General features: G+C 47.9%; 1 protein-coding gene across 1 annotated transcript; it reads left to right on the plus strand.

Moving 5' to 3' along the window:
* Positions 1 to 2,097: 2,097 nt before the first annotated feature.
* On the plus strand, positions 2,098 to 23,584 carry rd3 (retinal degeneration 3, GUCY2D regulator; the record flags this gene model as incomplete). Its single annotated transcript, XM_080525386.1, has 3 exons — positions 2,098 to 2,190; positions 19,975 to 20,285; positions 23,215 to 23,584. The coding sequence occupies exons 2-3, from the start codon at positions 19,996 to 19,998 to the stop codon at positions 23,582 to 23,584; spliced, it is 660 nt and encodes a 219-aa protein (XP_080381512.1). The 5' UTR covers positions 2,098 to 2,190; positions 19,975 to 19,995.
* Positions 23,585 to 24,080: the final 496 nt, after the last annotated feature.

A 24,080-nucleotide genomic window follows, 5' to 3' on the forward strand; every position in this document is an offset into this window, starting at 1 on the left:
GCACACAAAAGATGGTTGCTTTTGTGTGCCCTGTTAAACAAGAGCGTGGGTAATTGTACAATGATTTGCTTAATTTGTTTTGTGTGCAGTTTGCTTTGTCAAGTTTGAGCTTTGCAATCTTTGGAATGCGAAATGCCCCAGCTCATTCCTTCTCCAATTTCCTGGGTCTCTCTGACTCTGACGAGCATATTGATGATGATTGACAGCTTCAAATCATCCATGTAGGGGAGCTTGGAGGCGTAACGAACGTGTCGACCATGTAACCGCAGGGTTCCTGGTTCGATTCTGGCCGTGGACATATCCTGCATGTCATCCCTTCACTCTCTCTCACCCATCCTTCCTGTCAAAATCTCTACTGTCTCTATTGCAATAAAAAGAAACATATGAGTGAGACTGCCCCACTCAGAAAAAATAACTTTCAAATCATTCATGTAAGTACATCAATCAATAGTGATTGATCAATTACCAATACAAATTGGTAAATAGGAGACAGTGTGGAATGCTATATAATTCATATGCCATCATATTTCGATGTTTACTGCATTTAGAGATATTACAAAACATTAAATAGTAAAATGTGCCAAACATAACGTGGCAAAGAGCGCCCTCTAGTGGTAATAGTGCACGTCCCTGAGGTCTAAATGTGGCAGCCGATCAAAAGGAAACACACCACCACCACCATACACCTTCTGCATTAAGAAGTAGGCCACTTTCTTTACCTCGACCACGTGGGGGGTATTACTATGGGGGATTACACCAGGCATCTGCTTAGATTAGCGGGAGATCTTACCGACCATCTGTCATCTATGGCCTCGCTGCAGTTTTTCACATACTGATACACAGCATCATAACCTAGTTGTTTTTTTACAAGGCTGACAGTATCACTGCCATGTTAACATAGCTTGGATGACAAGAATGATCATTAAGATCTATGTGGGAAGAAGATAGAGGGATAGAGGATTGAGGGAAAGATAGCAATCCTTCTTTTAGTATCAAGCCAAGCAATCCTTCTTTTAGTATCAGACCAGGCAAGTTGTTAGTTATCCTTCCTAGACTTATTCGGAGAACATGAGAAATTGTTCATTCCATGAGGCGACAAGCTCACGCCTACACAGTAAACCAACCAAGCATTCAAACAAACAAACAAACCTAAAACCCACCTACACAAGTAGCCTACTGTACATGCAACACACACCCACACACACAAGCGCACACACACACACACACACACACACACACACACACACACACACACACACACACACTCCTCTATTCCTTCTCTCTTTACCCCCCCTACTATCCCACTGGTTTTCATGCTCATATCCGTGTTTCGCCAGCTGAAGTATTCACTGTGCGAGCACAGCTCATTAGATATGGGAGAGGATAACTGATAGACCGGCAGGCTAACCTTTCAACAGCAATTAATACCAGCTCACCACCACAACATAACTAAGCTATCTTGTCATGTTGTCATGCTCACATACAGAATTCAATATCTCTCTCATCATCTCTCTCTCTCTCTCTCTCTCTCTCTCTCTCTCTCTCTCTCTCTCTCTCTCTCTCTCTCTCTCTCTCTCTCTCTCTCTCTCTGACATAACCCCCATCCTTTTATCTCCCTCCCTCTCATGCAGTCTCTGCCTCCCTCTCCGCTAATAGCCAAATAGGCTTAGGATCATTGCTATGGCAACAGTGAGCCCTAAGGGCTGCGTGAGCACTTCATCAGAGACTGTGAACCACAGAGACAGCAGTGCCCCCAACCTCCAGGAACAAGTAACAACAGGCCAGCACGTGTGTGTGTGTGTGTGTGTGTGTGTGTGTGCGTGTGTGTGTGTGTGTGTGTGTGTGTGTGTGTGTGTGTGTGTGCGTGCGTGCGCGTGTGTGTGTGTCGTGCGCGCGTGTGTGTGTGTGTGCGTGCGCGCGCGCGTGTGTGTGTGTGTGTGTGTGTGTGTGTGTGTGTGCGTGTGTGTGTGTGTGTGTGTGTGTGTACACAGGGTGGGGGTTTCACTATAAGACGGAGAGTGGGTTCAGAGACTCCACAAGCAGGAAGGTAATAATCAGCGTGTGTGTGTGCCAGCGTCTCCACGTCTTTTAACAACATCCATTTCTCCGTCTGTTGTAGATACAGGCAGTAACATATCTCCAGCACGCTCAGTTCATTTACCACGGAGTCCGAGGCGAACAAGAGTTCAGGTAAGCTGCTACTAAGTTGTATGGGGGCAATGTAAAATAGTATCTATTCTATGTCAGATGAGTTTTCAACCGGGTTAGGCGAGATATTGGGCATTATGAGAATGTGTCCGAATTCCAAATTGGAATTATGGATAATTTCAAAGTGCGGTATGACGTTTCTGTCTCAGAGAGAAAGCACTATAGCTACAGACCAAGCAGGATCCGAACATTTTGAACCATATGAAAATGAAACCATTTTGAACCATATGAAAATAATACAAATACATTCTAGAAACTCTCAGTTATTCTTTTCCTATGTATCTGAATATGATCCATACAAGTGGGTTATTATTATTACAACAGCATTGAGGTCAGGACAAAAGAGTGGGACACAACTGCTTTATAGGCTAGATTATTCATAAACTCTCATATTTCTCATATGAGAAATACAGTCTCAATAACAATAAGGTCTCCATAAGACTGATAACATTTGTAAGGGAGCTTATCATGAATAATCAATAATTACATGACCTTATATTGAGGTTTGAGAGAGTGGCATGGGATGAATGAAGGTACATTCATAATGAACTACAGAACATGCTGATGAAATCAATGTAAAATCCTAATGCAGACAAGGTGTGCAGACTGTAAGCCTCATGTAAGATTAAAAGACAGTCTGCACTTATCTCATCTTACCCTAATGCAGCGTTTCCCAAACTGTGGGTCGCGACCCCCTAGTGGGGCGCGGGGGTACTGCAGGGGGGCCGCAGAAATAATGGGAGGGGGAAAAAATGCACACACAAGAGCTGTAAACAAACACTGCTTGCTTAAGGTTACCATCAGGGGTGTTGTGGGCGTTGGATGATAAAAATGAGAACCTGAATGGAGCGCAGGCCATAAACTGTAACAAAGAGGCAGCGAGGGGGCTCCATTCACGTCATTGACGCGCGCTCCATTCACGTCATTGACGCGCGCACTCCCTCCTCCAGCTATCTAGCAGCAACAACAACAATGGATAAGTTTATGAAAGAGCCAGAAGCTAAACGAAAAGCGAAGGAGCCCATGACAAACGTCCCAAAGCCAAAGTCAAGAAAGTATGACGATACATACCTCTCCCTGGGCTTCACGTCTAATGTGGTCGGTGCGGAGGAACGACCACTGTGTGTCCTCTGTCTCAAAACTTTAGCGGCAGAAAGCATGAAGCCTAGCAAGTTGAAACGTCACTTGGAGACCACACACCCGACTGATGTGAAGAAGCCCCTCGATTTCTTCAAGAGAAAACTCCAAGAATACCGTGGTCAGCAGAGCCGTTTCGTTAAAACAGCATCTGTTACGTCTAATGCTCAACTTGCCTCCTACAAAGTGGCATATCGTATCGCCCAGTCTAAAAAACCACACACCATCGCTGAGGAGTTAATACTCCCTGCTGCAATAGATATGGTTTCACATATGATAGACGAGGCAACAGCCCAAAAACTCAAAGCTATCCCCCTGTCAAACAACACTATTGCGAGACGCATCAATGACATCTCAGAAGACATGAAAGAGCAGCTTGTTGAGAAAATAAAAGACCAACGCTTTGCGCTCCAGGTAGACGAGGCCACAGATAGTAACAAGGACTGTCTGTTAATAGCGTATGTCAGATACATTGATGCGGAGGGTTTGAGGAGGATTTGCTATTTTGCAACTATGTCCCAAACAGAGCAACAGCTGATGAACTGTTCAAAATCATAGACAAATACCTGAGTGAAGCCGATCTGAAATGGGAGGACTGTGTGGGGATATGCACCGACGGTGCCCAGGCCATGGCAGGAAAACGGGGAGGGCTCCAGACGCTCATCAAGCGCGTTGCACCGAAAGCAGTGTGGACTCACTGCATAATACACAGGGAGGCACTCGCGTCAAAGCAGCTGAGTCCAGAGTTGAATGACGTTTTGTCTCATGTTATCACCACCGTCAATTACATAAAAACAAGACCACTGAAAGCTCGCATTTTTTCCGCTTTGTGCGAGGAGATGGGCTCCGAGCACACAGCCGTGCTATTTCACAGCGAGTCGCGTTGGCTCTCTCGCGGAAAGGTGCTGTCCAGGGTGCTATCGCTGAAAGATGAGATCCGAATCTACTTGGAGGAGGAAGGGAACGAACTTGCCAGCAAGTTTAATGATGAAGACTTCCTCATGAAATTGGCCTACCTAAGCGACATGTTTGAGAAGCTCAATGAATTGAATCTACAGTTGCAGGGCAACAACACACACCTTCCACATCTGGCAGACAGGATACAATCTTTCACACGGAAACTGGACATGTGGGGCAGGAGACTTGAACAGGGGGACATCGACTCATTTGGGAATCTGAAGGCATTCATCGAGACCAATGAGCTGCAGAGCACAGTGGTTCCATGTATGAGAGAGCACATCTCAGCCCTGAAACAAAGCTTCCAGAAATACTTCTCTGTGGATGACAGTGCCAAATACGACTGGATTAGAGATCCATTTGTTGCACCACCACCTGCCATGTTCAGCACTGCGGAAGAGGAACAGTACATCGACATGACTTCAGAGTCAACCATGAGGCTGCAGTTCACATCCACGACTTTGGCTGGGTTTTGGATTGGAGTGGAGAAGGACTACCCTCTCATTGGACAGAAAGCTGTGGGAATACTGCTGCCTTTTGCAACATCGTACCTGTGTGAGATAGGCTTTTCTGCTGTTGCTGCTATCAAAAGCAAATACAGGTCGAAGTTGAACATTGAGAATGAACTGAGAGTGGCAGTCTCAAAACAACAACCCCGCTTTGAGAAGATTTGCAAGGCAAAGCAAGCACACACAAGTCATTGATCGTAATTGTGATAGAAATGTGAGGAGTAAGAATAGTGATGCAGTAGAAATTAGTTAATGTTGATATGTTGAATATTTCAGTGGCACAGGATCATTTGCCAAGCACTTATGTTCCTTTTCAAACCATAATAAAATATAAAACTATAGTTGGATATACTGTATGTGTCTTGTTATTATTAGAAGAGAAAATGTAATGTTTTTACAACTTTATACAATTAATTATATCAATCTAGGTGGGAACCGGGTTAGGGGGGGCTCGAAAATATTTCCAATTACCCAAGGGGGGCCTGATTGAAAAAGTTTGGGAACCACTGCCCTAATGAAAGGTTTGAGTCTAATCGTGAGCTGTCTCTTTGTTTTATACTATATGCGTCAACACATGAACACAGTTCATCTACCAGAACTAAAATACAAATCCAACACATGTCAATGATTGGATTCAACCTTTTTTTGTCATTGCATAGGTTACAACAAAGTGTATTCTTTGCTCTAGGCACAGGGCAGTTATAGTCAGTGCCCCTGGAGCAATTGGGGGTTAAGTGCCTTGCTCCAGGGCACAACAGCAGTGGTAGGTACCTTAGATATGATGCCAGCAACCCTCCAGTCGCCAGCTCACACACAGCTCCTCCTGAGGCGGGGATCGAACCAGCGACTTAACAATCGTTAGCTGGCTTCTCTAACCTCTAGGCTACAGCCAGCCCCCTTTGCATTCTGTATTTCATTGTGGATAACAAAATAAAGTCACAAACCCAGAGGCAAAAAAAACAGCATCCGCACACTCAAATCTGTGCAAAAAACATGGTTTATTGCGCAAGCTTTCGGTCATAGACCTTTTTCAGGCATAAAGCGAAGACTTTAGTGAATGCAGTGGATGCAGTGGTAAAGGGTTCAAACAACATCACTTAATTAGCCGATGCACAACACCTGTGTCAAATATTTGACCTAGTGGCTAGGAAGAAACCCAGAGACAATAATCATGCCAACAGGTTGGACCCACAAAATCTGGTTGTGATTGACTCATCTGTACAGCTGCTACTTGATAAAGGCCTGTAACAGGCACCTGGATAACAGGAGTGTGTGGGTGTGAACAACTCTCTCTGTTCCCTTTTGGGAATACATTTAGATCTGTGATGAGAGCCTGTCCTGAGGAAACCTCTGCCTCTGCTGCAGTCAGGCTTATAGCTGTTGGTGTCACGACCAGAGGGCGGAACCCAGAAGCAGACAACAGAGAACAGGTAGTACAGCAATAAAAGTAATTTATTTATAAGGGTAGGGGTATCAGGGGAAGCAGGCTGGAGGTTGGTAGAAATGGCAGGAGATCAGGCAGGCAGGCAGGTAGTCAGACAGGCAGGGGATCAGGCAGGCGGAGTGGTCGGCAGACAGGCGGGGGGTAGCAGGTAGTCAGGCAGGCAGGGGATCAGGCAGGAGGAAGGGACGTCAGACAGGCGGTGGGTCAGAGAGGTAGCAGGTAGTCAGGCAGGCAGGGGATCAGGCAGGAGGAAGGGACGTCAGACAGGCGGTGGGTGAGGCAGGAGGGATGGTTGGCAGGCAGAGGATCAGGCAGGAGGAGTAGTATCAGGCAGGGGTCAGGCAGGAAGCAGGGTAGTCAGGCAGGCAGGAGGTCGGCAGGCAGGGAATCCTTCAACGGGGAACAGGGAGAATAGGGTTAGGCTAGGGTAACGGGTAACGAGTAGAATAGAGGGTACGAGCACTGGAACCAACCATAAATGGCTACGATCTGGCGTTGACTGGAAGCAGATGCAGAGCTTAAGTAGGAGCCAGTCGCGGTCTTAACCGGCCACACCTGGCACCACTGATAGAAGGCTGATGAGCCTGGGGCGGAGTTGTGACAGTATCTCCCCTCCAACGGACGCCTCTGGGCGGACCACCAGGCTTGCCGGGGTGTTGGCGGTGGAAGTCCCGGACGACCGTAGGGTCGAGGATATGTCGCAGAGGGACCCAGCACCTCTCCTCAGGACCATAACCCTCCCAGTCCACCAGGTACTGGAACCCTCGACCACGGCGACGAGAATCCAAGAGGCGGTGGACGGTGTAGGCAGGGAGGTCATCAATCATACTGGGGGGGGGTGGGTCGGGAACTGGAGGAGACAGGGGACTGGAGGACACAAGTTTGAGGAGGGAAACATGGAAGGAGGGATGGATACGGAGGGTACGGGGAAGCTTGAGGCGCATGACCATGGGGTTGATCACCCGCTCAATGATGAAGGGACCAATGAATTTCTGAGACAATTTCCTAGACTCTGTCCTCAACGGTAGATCCCTAGTGGAGAGCCATACCTTGTCCCCGGGAGCATAATTGGGAGCAGGGACACGCCGATATCGTTGATAACGACCAGAGGACCGAAGAAGGGTGGCACGGGCCTGATGCCAGGTCCTATGGCAGCGGCGGAGGTGAGCTTGAACGGACGGAACCAGGATCTCCTCCTCCTGGGATGGAAACAGAGGAGGCTGATAGCCATAAAGGCACTGAAAGGGCGACATACCTGTGGCCGAGGTAGTCAGGGTGTTGTGGGCGTACTCCACCCACGGTAATTGGGTTGAAGGGTTTGCTGACACCAAGCAGCGCAGGGTGGACTCCAGCTTCTGGTTGGCCCTTTCCGCCTGGCCGTTGGTCTGAGGGTGGAACCCAGAAGTCAGGCTGATGGAAGTAGACTGTGGTCCCCGATCAGACACCAAGTCAGTGGGTAGGCCGTGGGGCCGGAACACCTCCATCACCAACAGATCCACGGTCTCCCTGGCGGAAGGAAGCTTGGGCAGGGGCAGAAAGTGGGCAAACTTGCTAAAACGGTCGACAACAGTCAAAATAACTGTCTTACCATCAGACATCGGCAGACCAGAGACGAAATCCAGAGCCACATGGGACCAGGGGTGACGGAGAATGGGCAGAGGGCGCAGTAGGCCAGAACTGGGCCGGTTGGATGACTTGTTCCGGGCACACACAGGACAGGCCAGCACGAAGGACTTGGTGTCCTCAGGCATGGTAGCCCACCAAAAGCGCCTGCGGAGGAACGCCAGGGTCCTCACCCCAGGGTGGCAGGTGAGGGTGGATGCGTGAGCCCATAGCAGCACTCGGGATCTCACTGTGTCAGGGACGAATAGGCAACCAGGAGGACTGTTTCCAGGGTCGGGCTGAGTCTGCTGAGCGGTCCTGACCGCCTCCTCAATCTCCCAGGTGACGGCCGCGACCACGCAGGTGGCCGGCATTATGGTGTCCGGGGATGTGCTGGTCTCACCCTCCTTGTCGTACAGGCGAGACAGGGCATCGGGCTTCACGTTCCTGGATCCCGGCCTGAAAGTTAGAGAAAAATTAAAACGGCCAAAAAACAACGCCCATCTGGCCTGGCGGGAATTGAGCCGTTTAGCCGAACGGATGTACTCCAAGTTTCTGTGGTCGGTCCAAACGAGGAAAGGTTGTTCCGAGCCCTCCAGTCAATGCCTCCATTCTTCCAACGCCAGCTTCACGGCTAGCAGCTCACGATTCCCAACGTCATAGTTTCTCTCCGCTGGAGAGAGACGGTGGGACAGGAAGGCGCAGGGATGGACTTTACCGTCAGTGGAACGTTGGGAGAGGACAGCCCCCACCCCGATGTCTGAGGCATCCACCTCCACCACGAACTGCCTGGAGGGATCCGGCTGAATGAGAATGGGTGCTGAGGTAAAGCGGGTCTTAAGGTCGAGGAAGGCCTCTTCAGCCTCAGGGGTCCACAGGTACTGACGGGAAGTAGAAGTGAGAGCAGTGAGTGGGACCGCGACACGGCTATAGTTGCGGATGAACCGCCTATAAAAATTGGCAAACCCAATTTCACACTTCTCCCTCTTCACAAAGAGACGGTTCTCGAGAAGACGCTGGAGCACCCGATGAACATGCTGGACATGGGTGACTGGGTCCCTTGAATTTTTTTTAATGTCATCAAGGTAAACAAACACAAAATGGCCTATCATGTCTCTGAGGACATCGTTAACTAAGGCCTGAAAAACAGCAGGGGCATTAGTGAGGCCAAAAGGCATGACCAGATATTCAAAATGACCTAGAGGGGTGTTGAACCCTGTCTTCCACTCATCCCCCTCTCGTATACGAACCAGGTGGTAGGCATTGCGGAGGTCGAGCTTCGTAAACACTGTGGCTCCCTGGAGAGAATCAAAAGCAGTGTTCATGAGGGGTAAAGGGTAAGTATTCTTGACAGTGATGTTGTTAAGCCCCCTGTAGTCTATGCAGGATCCTCCCCTCTCCTGACGAGCCTGCCGGTTTAACGGCCGAGTGGGACAGGTGGAGAGGAAATGGCCGAGCTCCCCACAGTAAAGGCAGCTGTTGTTCTCAAAACGCCGGCGGCGCTCCTCCTGGCTGAGACGCATCCGACCAAGCTGCATGGGTTCGGGGACAGAGGACGTCTCCTCTCTAGGTGTGACGTTGGGCTGAAAAAAACGAGAATCATTAATTGGGTCTGGAATAGCTGAAGCACGCCGGGTGACGAAGCTAATGGGGGGACGACTTCCGCGTTCCCGTCTCCGTTCGGAGAGGCGATTATCCACTCTGATGGCCAGGGAGATTAATCCATCCAGGTTGGAGGGCTCGAGATGTGACACCAGCTCGTCCTTGATGGTTTCAGCGAGTCCACCGGTGAACGCCGCGACGAGGGCTGCGTCGTTCCACCCACTCTCAGCTGCCAGGGTGCGGAAACTAATTGCATAGTCAGCAACACTCTGAGTACCTTGACGGAGGGCGAGGAGGCGTTTGGAAGCGTCCTGGCCCCGGACCGGATGATAGAATATCCTCCTCATTTCACCGGAGAAAGCTGAGTAGGAAGCAGTGAGCGGGTCCTGTCTCTCCCACAGCGCCGACGCCCACTCCAGAGCGACCCCACGGAGGAGACTGATTACCCGGCAGACCCGGCCCCGGTCCGTGGAGAAAGACGTAGGCTGTTGTTCCATCACTAGCTCACACTGCATGAGGAAGGAACGACAGCAACCATGTTTGCCGTCGTAACGATCCGGCGTGGGGACCCGGGGCTCTCGGATCACTGGAGCGGGCGGGAGCTGGGGAGCGGTCGGTGTGACGCTACAGTGGCGGCGGCTACTCCCTCGCCCTGGAAACTGGTCAGAGTTGTGTTCATGTCACGGAGCCTTCCCACTATCTCCTGTAGGAGGGAGTCGTGTTTCTCCAACACGGTGTAATTACTATTCACCATCTGACGGACTGTCTCGATGTCTGCTGGGTTTGACATGGCCAGATCGTACTGTCACGACCAGAGGGTGGAACCCAGAAGCAGACAACAGAGAACAGGTAGTACAGCAATAAAAGTAATTTATTTATAAGGGTAGGGGTATCAGGGGAAGCAGGCTGGAGGTTGGTAGAACAGGCAGGAGATCAGGCAGGCAGGCAGGTAGTCAGACAGGCAGGGGATCAGGCAGGCGGAGTGGTCGGCAGACAGGCGGGGGGTCAGACAGGTAGCAGGTAGTCAGGCAGGAGGAAGGGACGTCAGACAGGCGGTGGGTCAGGCAGGAGGGATGGTTGGCAGGCAGGCAGAGGATCAGGCAGGAGGAGTAGTATCAGGCAGGCAGGGGTCAGGCAGGAAGCAGGGTAGTCAGGCAGGCAGGAGGTCGGCAGGCAGGGAATCCTTCAACGGGGAACAGGGAGAATAGGGTTAGGCTAGGGTAACGGGTAACGAGTAGAATAGAGGGTACGAGCATTGGAACCAACCATAAATGGCTACGATCTGGCGTTGACTGGAAGCAGGTGCAGAGCTTAAGTAGGAGCCAGTCGCGGTCTTAAACGGCCACACCTGGCACCACTGATAGAAGGCTGATGAGCCAGGGGCGGAGTTGTGACAGTTGGAGAGAGAGATATTTCTGCTTTATTGGGATAGAGACAGTAGAGATTGACAGGAAGGACAGGTGAGAAAGAGGAGGGATGATGATACAGGATAGGTTGATGGCCGGAATCAAACTAGGGACCCTGCGATTACGTGGCATGCGCCATAGTGAGCTATGCCGTCCGTGATTTCAACATCCTTGATTGAACCCGCTGAGTGTACCATATAATATATAGTATGGTCAAAACATAAAATAACAGAATAACTTAAGTATTTTAGTACAGTGTGATTTCCAATGGTCACCTGGTTGATCCAAAACTACCAGCCTTATATCAACAGAACACCATAATACAATATTACAATACAATATTACCCACATTTAACACAAGAGGCCCACATGTACAGTCCTGTGAAAAAGTATTTGCCCCCTTCCCAATTTTGTCTGTTTTTGCATGTTTGTCACACTTAAATGTTTCAGATCATCAAAACAATTTTATTCCATTTATTGAAGTCAAAGAGTTATTTATCAGTCACCCATGTGAAAAAGTAATTGCCCCCTAAACCTAATAACTGGTTGGGCCACCCTTAGCGGCAACAACTGCAATCAAACGTTTGCGACATCTGGTAATGAGTCTTTCACATCGCTGTGGAGGAATTTTGGCCCACTCTTCTTTGCAGATTTTTTTAAATTCAGCCACATTGGAGGGTCTTCGAGCATGAACTGCCTGTTTAAGGTCATACCACAGCATCTCAATCGGATTTAAGTCTGGACTTTGACTAGGCCACTCCAGAACCTTCATTTTGTTTTTCTTGAGCCATTCAGAGGTGGACTTGCTGGTGTGTTTGGGATCATTGTCCTGCTGCATAACCCAAGTGCGCTTGAGCTTGAGCTCACCAACTGATGGCCGGACATTCTCCTTCAGGGTTTTCTGGTAGAGAGCAGAATTCATGATTCCATCAATTATGACAAGTTGTCCAGGTCCTGAAGCAGCAAAGCAGCACCAGACCATCACACTACCACCTCCATGTTTGACTGTTGGTATGATGTTTTTATTTTGGAATGCTGTGTTAGGTTTACGCCAAATGTAACGGGACCCACACCTTCCAAAAAGTTCCACTTTTGACTTGTCAGTCCACACAATTTTTTCCCAAAATGTTAGGTTCATCAAGATGGTTTTTGGCAAATGTGAGACAAGCCTTTGTGTCCTTTTTTCTCAGCAGTTGTTTTCTCCTTGGCACTCTCCCATGGATGCCATCTTTGCCCCGTCTCTTTCTTATTGTGGAATCATGAACACTGACCTTAACGGAGGCAAGTGAGGCCTGCAGTTCTTTAGCTTTTGGGTTCTTTTGTGACCTGGATGAGTCGTCGTTGCGCTCTTGGAGTAATTTTGGTTTCTTTGGATCGAGGCATCATGTGCTGCTTTATAAGATATTTTAGGCTACTTCACTTGGTCAGACAGGCTCTATTTCATGTTTGCCCCCCCATCCATGGTGTTCCCGGTCTAATTAGACCGGTCTGATTAACTGCTTCATATCTCCAAAACTACATGGTCAAATTTGCTAAATTTGGTACCTGGTGAAAGCTGAGACCTGTGAGATGTTAAGAAATGAACATAGATATGACCAAATTACTGTAATGTGACTAAATACACAGTAGAAATTGAATATTTCATTTCCGTTTTTGAGAATTTCAAATAAGAAGGCCAGTTACACCCTGAAACTCTATATATCTCTGCCAAACAACACATTGGATCAGTTCTTCAACATCTCAACATATACTGTGCAAAATTTGATGAGACATAAACAATGTAGACTATTGGTTAACCTGAATAACTGGATGGGAAGCACGGGAAAGAGAAGGGTTCCCATAACAAACACCTGTTTCATTTGATACATTTCAGTGTTTGTTATGGGAACCCTTCTCTTTCCCGTGCTTATGTGTCCATCAGAACCATACCTTCCAGAGTTATGGGAACCCTTCTCTTTCACCCCAGGTGAACCACACCTTCCAGACTAAACAATGTTTAGTCTGGAAGGTCTGGTTCGGATGGGCAAATAAGCACGGGAAAGAGAAGGGTTCCCATAACAAACACCTAATTGTTTAGTTTGAAATGTGTCAAACTTTATATATGAGGTATTTGAACAGGTCTGATACATCCTGGAATGTTGTAGCTTGTTACAACTTGTGTTATCCATTAATTTCCTATGGCGGTAATTTTTGACCGGAAACACCACCGATGTTACAAAGTTGACTAAAACCTCAAAATTCAATGCCAGTGGTTAGTCAGCAATTTTATATGTTCAAATGCCTAGTGTGGAGGATATCATAAGGCCTTGAGGCAATCAAATGTAAAACACAATATTTATGATTGATGAAAGTTGCTCTCGGTCAGATTTGACCGGGAACACAACCGGAGGGTTAAGTGATTTCTAGATTGAACAGGTCTGGCAGTAATCGGGCCTAGGTGTGGCTTGTGAAATTGAACTCAGCTTTCAAACAAATGTGTTTAATCGGTTGGTTGTTAAGGGGGGGGCAATTACTTTTTCCACATAGGGCCAGGTAGGGTTGGATAGCATTTTTCCCGTAATACATGAAATCATAATTTAAAAACTGCATTTTCTATTTACTCAGGTTATCTTTGTGTAATATAAAAAATGGTTCTGAAGACTTCCGGTTGAGTGATGTAGAGGAAAGTCGCATCGTGCGTGTGCTCCATTTCCTTTTGCATATCCGTTTTCATAAAGCCACTTTTCAGTATTTATTTTTATATATCTTATTTTATTAACAACCCTAGACCACAACTTGATAAGATGAGAAGGCAGACTTCACGAGCAACGGGTAAAAACATTACTCAAACGTCGACTTCGCCATCCCTGCCTGATCCCACCAAAATGGCGCGTGAGTAGCATATAGTAGCGTTATGCTAGCTTCAGCCCCCCTCACAATCGACACCCCATCAAAGAACTTGAAAAGTCACGGAAAAGTTTGGCAGCAGAGCTTACCTCTTCCCTGGAAGCTTCCCTGTTGACATCTCTAGCTCAAAGCATCTTTGGATTCCATTCGCTCCACTGTGTCTACGCATAGCTCCACCATTAGCGACATGGAAACTGCCCTCACCGATCACAGTGACAGGATCACGGGGTTGGAGAACGATGTGTCCACTCTGCAGGTGAAGCTAACCTCTGCAACCTCGGAGAATGACTCGCTTCAAACTAAAGTGGAGGATCTGATATCCCGCTCCAAACGGCAGAACATTAGAGTGGTGGGTTTACCCGAGGACATAGAGGGTGAAAATGCTAGGCAGTTCATGTCAGCCCTGGTCCGCGAGGTGGTGGGTGCAGATTCGTTCCCTGAGCCCCCAGAGCTTGACCGCGCTCACCGGAGTCTGAGGTCCAGGCCCCTCAGGGCGAGCGCCCGCGGCCGGTCATAGTGAGATTCCACCGCTACATGGAAAAGGAGCAGGTTTTTCAATGGGCCAGAGAACACTGCGATGTTTCCTACCAGGGACATTCAATCAAATTCTACGAGGATTTCAGCCCGGTCACTGCGAAGAAACGAGCCGCTTTCAATAACATCAAGTCCGCTCTCTACAAGAAAGGGATACGGTTTGGTCTCATATACCGAGCTCGTCTGCGGGTCTCCTTCAATGACACTACCCACTTTTTTGATTCACCTGCACAAGCCGAAGCATTTTATCAACAACATATTGATACATGAAGGGCTTGCTATATGTTCCTATGTTTGGAACTAAGATACCTCACGTCATATAGTAATCAGTGAGTGATTCAAGATGGCGGCGCGTTCGCACGCGAGGCTGGAAGGGCTCCCGACGTCGGTGCTTTTTTTGCGTTTTTAAGTACATTTGTATGTACATTATTTAAAAAAAAAATGTTTATTTTTTTTCTCCAGATTTTATCCCTTTTTCACCCAATTTGGTATCCAATTGAACCCAACCTAGCATCCAATTATCCCCTGCCTATTGCGTAGGATCCGCCGCACGACCCCGTGGCCGGCAGCCCCAGAGGAGACCGCCAGGCAGACTAGCTGACTGGCTCCTCGAGCCCAGCACCGTTATTCCGGCACCCCGGGGGCGCTGTTGCGCGACGGATCCTTGTCCGGAAATATTCCTATACCGCCCTCGGGAGCGGCCGCTCAATATGCCGCTCCCTGTGTGTGCCCCGGCCATATCCGGGTCTGGCGAGCTGTATGTACATTTTTATGTCAGTACTTATAGGGAACTGTTGTGTAAATAGTACCTACAGCAGACTAGACTTACTAGAAGTTGGTGCGCAAAACGAGAAGACAGTAACAGCGGAGTTCCTGAAACAACAAAGGATCCCACACGATATCGCTCGCTTACCGGGAGAACAATGGTACACAGTCCCGTCCCTGAGACGCAAACGTCGGCGTCGAGACCGTAAACAACGCCGAGGCCGCAGGGGAGGCCTGCTAGCTAGGCTAAGGAGAAGCCCGGATAAACCAGCTTTGCTGAGTATATTCCTCTCCAACGTAAGATCCCTAAGCTAACAAGATGGACGAACTGAGACTGCAGGTTGCTTCCAACAACACCGTGGGGGATAGCTGTGTGATTATTCTCACAGAAACCTGGCTCAACGATTCCATTATCGACTCTGCGGTCTCGCTACAAGGCCGCACTTTACACCGAGCCGACCGGACTTTGCTTAGCGAGAAGACGCGCGGAGGCGGCCTCGTTATATCTACGAAGGACAGCTGGTGCTTAAACACAAAAACTGTAAGTAGCCACTGCTCCCCAGACCTGGAATATTTGACTGTTAAATGCCGACCCACATACCTCCCGAGGGAATTCAACGCGGTGTACATAACAGCTGTATACATTGCACCAAGCGCAGATGCTAGCTTAGCATTGGCGCGGCTATATGACGTCATCAGTGGTGGACAGAGCGCGGATCCTCAAGCAGTACACATCGCGGGGGATTTCAATCATGCTGACCTGAAGGTAGTACTACCCAAGTTCTATCAGCATGTTAAATGTGCAACAAGAGGAGAAAAAACACTGGACAAGGTATACACCAACATCAAGCTTGCTTACAAGGCTAGACCGCTAGCTCATCTAGGCATGTCTGACCACGTGTCCATCCTCCTGATCCCAGCCTACACTCCCATGAGGAAAAGTGCTCCCATCACCACTAAGACTGTCAGAACCTGGCCAGCAGGGTCCGCTCCACTGCAGATCTGCCTGAATGACACCTCATGGCAGGAATATGAGCATGAGGACCTGGAACAGTTCACGTCGTCGGTTCTGAACCACATAGTGAACTGCACCAACTCAGCCACCGTGGACAAACGTGTCCGGGTCTACCCCAACACGAAGCCATGGATGACTGAGAAGGTCCGAAAACTGCTCAAGGAGAGGGACAACGCCTACTCAGCGAAGGACACACTGCTGTACAGCACCACCAGGGCTAACCTAGACCGTGGCATCCGGGAGGCCAAGGCAGACCACAGAGAGAAGATTGAGGAATGCTTCCTGAGCAACGACTCCAGGCGAGTGTGGCAGGGGGTTCAGCACATGACAAACTTCAGAGCCAACAGGCTCACAGCCGCGGAGGACGACCCCCTGCTGGCGGAAAAGCTGAACTCCTTCTACGCCCGGTTCGACGAGGGGCGAACGGAGGTAACCACAACACAAACACCACTCTCTCCAGCTCTCAGCAGCCTCACCCTCACAGAGCATGAAGTGAGACGCGTGCTGAAGGCGGTGGACCCCAGAAAAGCCTCAGGGCCGGATGGCGTCCTGGGACGGGTGCTGAGGGACTGCGCCGACCAGCTGGCCGGGGTTTTCACCAACATCTTCAACCAGTCCCTGTCCCAGGCCACCATCCCACCCTGCCTGAAAACCTCAACAATCATCCCAGTCCCGAAGAAAAGCACGGTGAGCTGCCTAAACGACTACCGCCCGGTGGCACTCACACCAATCATCATGAAGTGCTTTGAGAAACTGGTCCGGGCCCACATAGTCACACGCCTCCCGCCCAACCTGGATCCATACCAGTTCGCCTACAGAGCCCACAGAGGACGCCATCGCGACGACTCTCCACTCCACTCTATCCCACCTGGAGAGGGGGAACAGCTACGCGAGACTGCTCTTTGTGGACTTCAGCTCTGCCTTCAACACCATCCTTCCAGACAGGCTAGTGACCAAACTACTAGACCTGGGACTATCACACTCCATCTGTGCATGGATCAAGGACTTCCTGTCTGACCGCCCCCAGAGGGTGCGGGTGGGCTCCCACACCTCCACAGCCCTCAGACTCAGCACTGGGTCCCCCCAGGGCTGCGTGCTAAGCCCCATCCTCTACAACCTCTACACCTACGACTTCACCCCCGTCCACCCCAGCAACTCCATCATAAAGTTTGCAGACGACACCACCGTGGTGGGCTGCATCTCGGGGGACGACGAGGCGGCGTACAGGGATGAGGTGGAGCAGCTGGGCAAGCTGTGCAAGGTTAACAACCAGTCAAAGACCCAGGAAATCATCGTGGACTTCAGGAGGAAAAAATCTGAGGTCCAGCCCCTGCTCGTCGATGGAGGGAGCGTGGAGAGAGTCTCAACCCTCCGATTCCTGGGGGTGCACATACAGGATGACCTGTCCTGGAAGACCAACACAGCAGCCATCATCAAGAAGGCACAACAGCGGCTCTACTTCCTGAGAGTCCTCAGGAAATACCACCTCAAACAGGAGCTGCTTGTGACCTTCTACCGCTGCACAGTGGAGAGCATCCTCACCTACTGCATCTGCGTGTGGTTCTCCAGCTGCACAGCCGCAGAGAGGAAAGCGCTACAGAGTCGTGAGATCGGCCCAGAAGATCATCGGCGCCCCCCTCCCCTCTCTGGAAGAGCTGTACAACACACGCTGCCTCAGGAAGGCCTCCAAGATCTCCAGAGACCCATCCCACCCTGGGAACAAACACTTTGTTCGGCTGCCCTCGGGCAGGCGGTTCAGGACCATGTCCGCAAGGACAAATAGACTGAAGCTCAGATTCTACCCTAGGGCCATTCAGGCCCTGAACACAGCAAAGACCTAGGTTCTAGGCCCTGGACAATTTGATGGCAGCTACTAGATTGTAATCAAGTGCAATACTGAAACACAACTGTGAACATTTCAAACTTGCAAACTGCGACACTTTAAATGAATGTGCAATAATACTATGTGCAATATGACAACCCTCGGGTACATAAGGTTCAGAGATAGGAAATGTGTGCCCCGCGGTGGTGTAGCGGTCTAAGCACTGGCCACTAGTGCAAGCTGCCCACCGGGGACTGGGATCGAATCCCAGCTCGCCAGATCCGGATATGGCTGGGGCACACACGGGGAGCGGCATATTGGGCGGTATAGGAGTATTTCCGGACAAGGATCCGTCGCGCAACACCGCCCCCTGGGTGCCGGAATAACGGTGCTGGGCTCGAGGAGCCAGTCAGCTAGTCTGCCTGGCGGCCTCCTCTGGGACTGCCGGCCACGGGGTCGTGCGGCGGATCCTTCGCAATAGGCAGGGGATAATTGGATGCTAGGTTGGGTTCAATTGGCTACCAAATTGGGTGAAAAAAGGGATAAAATCTGAAAAACTAATTTATAAAAAAAAAAGAGATAGGAAATGTTAGGATATTTATAGCATAGCATAGAGTACAGCACAGTGTTTTATTTGTATAGTATAGAATAGTGGATGTAAACCAGCTCTTTTTCCCTTCTTGTTTTTAGTATTTTTTTCCTAGCACCAGGGGAGCCCCCCCCGCCCAAATTTCGTTGTATGGTACCTGTACTATATAAATGACAATAAAGACCATTCATTCATTCATTCATTCATATTTCAATGAACATTCTTGTTGACTAAGCAAGGCACACCCGAATCCGAACTTTTATTTTTATGTTCGTCCCTCTCTAGCTCTCCATTTTTTTTTTATGGGACTATATTCTACAAAGTCTGCTGCACTTATTTTGGGGGGGAGATTTGAACCTCCTACCTTTGGACATAATGTACAGAGACTGCTACACCTCACTCTTTTTTGATTTGACATAGACATGTGTTTCAACGTGAGGACATCCTATTTTTCCTTTTTGAGGGACCAATAACGTATTTTTTGCCGTGCTGTCGTTGGATGTTGATCGTGGTTAAGCTTTCCCACTTTTGGATGTGCTTGGAACTTAAAGGATACTGACGTGAGTTTACTGTCCTCTCTACTGTTTACTGTTATTGGTATGTATATATTCGGATGTATCACCAGTTCATTGTGGCGTATTGTTTAATCATATTTGGAACACGCTCCTCTGCAAACCAATCGGATGTTAATCTAAGTGTTCCCGCTACTCGCCTTGTTCGTAACGGCGAGTTTAGGAGTTGGCTTAGGCCTACGTTTTGTTTTGTTTTGAATATGTGTTTGTTGGTAACAAGCATATTGTTATTATATTTTATATGTATCTTTATTTTCTTGTACTGTTTTTGTATGTTTTTTGTACTTTATACAGTTATTTGATCTCCTGTCAGGTCATCGTATTTCTAAAGGGTTATTTAACTATTTATTTTCGTTACATCGTCAAATGTACATTCCCCTTTTTACTATTGGTATGGTTTTTCAGGTCAGTGATTTTTGAAATTGCAATGTACGTATTGGTCAAGCACTATGTCCAACTGATAAACCTTTATCCCTCCTCTCTTGACTTAGCAGTGACCTTGACCTACCTACCTTCATATCTGACCTTGACCTATTTACCCACCTGACCTTGACCTAACTACCCAACTACATCTGACATTTGTACTATTATTTATTTATTTATTTTTTAATCTTTTACTTTTGCATTCATTTTGATAATATATATTGTTGTTGTTGTTGTAATTGTTTTTCTTTTATCAATATCTTTATTTGTTTACTTTTTTTTTGTTTGTTTTGTTTTCTGTTGATATGTTTGTGATGTACCTGTGTGTTTGTGTTATAAAACTGAAAAACCCATAAATAAATCATAAAATAAATAAATAAAATGGTTCTGAAACATTTAAGTGTGACAAACATGCAAAAACAGACGAAATTGGGAACGGGGCAAATACTTTTTCACAGCACTGTAGTTAGGTGAACACTCCTCTCTCCTCTCTCTCAGCACAGAGTGAGTGGGGGGACAGAGCGATGGCCTCGTGGTTTGGTTGGAACGAGCCTTTCTACCGGAGCCCCCGGCGCGACCCGGCGGACGTGGTGACAGACACGCTGATGCTGGAGCTCAGCTGGCAGCTGAAGGAGGCGGAGAGGATGCAGCGTGAGAGGGACAAGGAGTACAAGCGCATCCAGTCCGGCGTGGATTACAGCTGGCTGGTCACAACGCCTCGCAACGCCTACGACATCCGCGCCGGAGAGAGGCTGGGACTGGAGGAACTCTGCTGCAAGGTGCATCCCTCCTACTGTGGCGCTGTCATACTGAGGTATATATACATGCTGTCATATTGAGGTATATATACATGCTGTGACTGTCATACTGAGGTATATATACTGTCATACTGAGGTATATATACACACTGTCATACTGAGGTATATATACACTGTCATACTGAGGTATATATACATGCTGTCATACTGAGGTATATATATACTGTCATACTGAGGTATATATACATGCTGTGACTGTCATACTGAGGTATATACATACTGTCATACTGAGGTATATATACATGCTGTGACTGTCATACTGAGGTATATACATACTGTCATATTGAGGTATATATCCATACTGTCATATTGAGGTACATATACATACTGTCATACTGAGGTATATATACACACTGATCACCCTCGCTGCTCCCAAACCAACTTTCTCTCCCTTTAATACCAGAACAGCCATGGGTGGGGTCATTTGACCCTGTGAGTATCAAATATCAAGTATTTTCTTTTTATATAAACTCCTCAAAAAAAGCTTGGAAACGTTATTTCAGTCGATTCTTCCTCCCCTTTAATAATACCAATGGGTATTGTATTTTATATCGTTGGAAAGCCTTATTAGTCACCTTTACAACGAGGTACAACTTGTAAGGATCATGCATTCGTGGAATGAGTAACACAGCTAAACGTGTGGGTAGCGGGCCAAAACATTTTGCCAAAATCCCCTGCAATATTCTTCTGTTGGTATTCACTCTCGTTTTGAGCTTCAAGTGCTGGCAGGTGTATGTCAGTCACAGGTGTGTGGCACCTGAATGGCACCTAATTGACAGGAATGATATTCTGGGGCCAGTGGCGATCCCATATCTCCAGATTCTGGGACCTAACTCCATCCTCCAGGATGACAACGCTCGCCCCCACAGAGCCAGGATCATCACAGAGCACCTCCAGAATTTGGGAGTGGAGAGGGTGGAATGGCCTGCCCTGCCGTGAGTCCAGACCTCAACCCAATTGAACACTTGTGGGATCAGCTTGGGTGTGCTGTACGTGCCAGAGTGACCAACGCAACCATGTTGGCTGACTTGCGGCAAATCCTGGTTGAGGAATGGGATGCCGTCCCACAGCAGTGTGTGACCAGGCTGGTGACCAGCATGAGGAGGAGGTGCCAAGCTGTTGTGACTGCGTATGGATCTTCCACACACGACTGAGGTCCCTGACAGTGTAAAATGAATAAAGTGTAAAAATGGCCAATATGTGTTGTTTTTTCCTTATTACTGTGGGAGAGTGCAACCATCCAATCCACCAAGCAACTCAAAACGAGAGTGAATACCAACAGAAGAATATAGGGGATTTTGGCAAATATGTTTGGGCCGCTACCCACATGTTTAGCTGTGTTGTTCATTCCATGAATGCATGATCCCTACAAGTTGTACCTCGTTGTACAGGTGACTAATCAGGCTTTCCAACGATATAAAATACAATACCAATTGGTATTATAAAAGGGGAGGATTAATCAACCAAAATAACATTTCCAAACTTTTTTTGAGGGGTTTATATCTTTGCACTCAATGAAATTTCAGGATCCTCCTTTCATGACTTTTTCTAGATATGTGCGTTCTACCACCCAGTATCCTTACATGTTCAAAATCACATGGATAAGCTAGTATGAAGCTATTCTGCAGTTTTTCTGTGTAGCAGGCAGGCTAATTTACAAGACGTGCCAACTAGTGGTTTTTATGTGTAAGTAGCAGCTTCCCATTATAAATACTATGGTCATTTGAGGCGGCTCTTATAGTAGTTAAAAAAGGCACGGCTGGTCTAGTGTTAATTGGCCAGCTCGTTAGGCCTACTACAGGCTCGGGCGACTCACTGAGATCATTTGTCTGATTGGGATGAAGGTGATGCTGTTGATTGGTTGTTCTGATCTAATTTGTCAGTCCCTCCACATTTATAGTGTTATAGAGGTGTTACCTGAGGGTTCAATGGTGCTAATTGAAAACCACACATGAACATGTAGAGACTGGGAGGTTCTGCCTGTTGTAGAGTAATCATCTCCAAATCACACACATAACATTGGATAATTATTTCAGGGTCATGATGTCATAATTATAATTTGCACAATATCAGCTGCTACGGCTGAGAGTTGAGATATTGGACAGTGATTTTACACTCATGAATAAAATCATGATGTTCGCAAGGCAAGTTTATTTGTATAGCACATTTCATACAACAGGGGCAATTCAAAGTGCTTTACATACATTATTAAAATACAGCAAGAAACATGATGTGGGAAAAACACCCAAAAAACGCCATCTCAGGTAAATCGGACCTATCCACGCTCTCATCTCTGACTGACCCACTGTGACCGTCTACAGCTGGGCTCTGGAGGAGAGAGAGAGAACAGGCCTGGAGGCTGGTTCCACTTTCTATTTAAAGGCCTCCAGAGGACTTCTTAGCCTCTTGTTGGGAGGAGTAAGTGGTTTTGGTTGGCAGCACTGCCTCTCACTGCCAGACAGGTCAGGCTGCTCGAGGGCTCGGCCATTACCAGTAGCAGGCTTAGGAGCTTGAGAGCTATGCTGATGTCACAAAGGCACAGAGTCAAGAAGAGTGGGGCTTTGTTAACAGGCTTTTTGGGTCAAATGGTTTTGTTCTATTTGTGATATCATTTTTGTGATATCATATTGTGCTATGGTACAATGATGGTAAAGGCTACAGTATGTACTATACTAAGCATTCACCCCCTCCTCCCACAAGTTTGAAGTGTACCCTCTCTGACCCCACCATGACAACAGTGTTCAATAGCCAGACACCCACACTGTTTCTCTCCTCGAGATTTTTTTTTCTTTTTTATTAGAGGTACTATTTCAATGTATTAAAGCTTAGTATTTTTGTCATTCTATTGTTGGAATTAGACATTCAGTTATCTTGGTACATTACATGGCTCTAGTAAGGACAGACGGGACTTTTATTTCCCTCCAGGTTCCGTCAGGTGGTGACGGAGAATGAGCCGGAGGTGCAGGAGGTGTCGGGCCTGTTTCGCTCCATCCTCCTTGAGGCTCTGGACCGGATTAAGGAGGACGAGGAGGTGCAGAGGCTCACCCGTCAGTGGGACAACAAGCGCACCATGAGCATGTCCCTCATGAACTTCAAGTCCCGCGTCAAGATCAACCCCTTCGGCAGCACCGTGGGCCTGACCTCAGCCACAGCCACTGGGGCCGGGGGTGGGCTCGGCGAGGTCAAGACTGTGTCGGAGGATGTGGAGAGGGACCTGGAGACTGCCGACAGGGCCCAGAGGGTGTGGAGCATGCCTGACTTCAGACACAAAGTGCTTGGCAACAAAGTGGTCTGACGATCAGGGCATGCACTGGACAGTGTGTTGGTACAGCGGGGTTGGTAACAGCTTGTGAGAGGAGTAGACTTCCGGGACCTCAGCGTGTTCTGCACAAGGCTGGATAGAGATATGGACACGTGTCTCCCAGTGTGGAGTCAATAAGCATATGATCCACTATGAGGAGCTTTTACCTTGTGAATCTGAATAGAGCCTCAATACTTTTATTATTATTCTTTTTATTATTATTGATATTTTCCGAACCTTTGCAGTATGTCATCTTGAGGAGATAAAACCAAGCTGTGTCCTGTATTTCCTTTTACAATGCCTTTTTCATGACACAAACCATCTGTACTTAAATCCTAACAATGTAATAAGATATTCTACATAAAAGTAATACAGAAGGACTAATCAGTCATTTCTGAATATACACTTAAATTAAAATTGTGTTTCATTATGGCCTGAAGGCAAAAGAAATGTTTGTACTATTATTTTTCTTCCCATTCACTTAAATTCT

This window comes from Nansenia antarctica, assembly GCF_963989245.1.
Source record: "Nansenia antarctica genome assembly, chromosome: 1".
In the NCBI taxonomy this organism is placed as follows: domain Eukaryota; kingdom Metazoa; phylum Chordata; class Actinopteri; order Argentiniformes; family Microstomatidae; genus Nansenia; species Nansenia antarctica.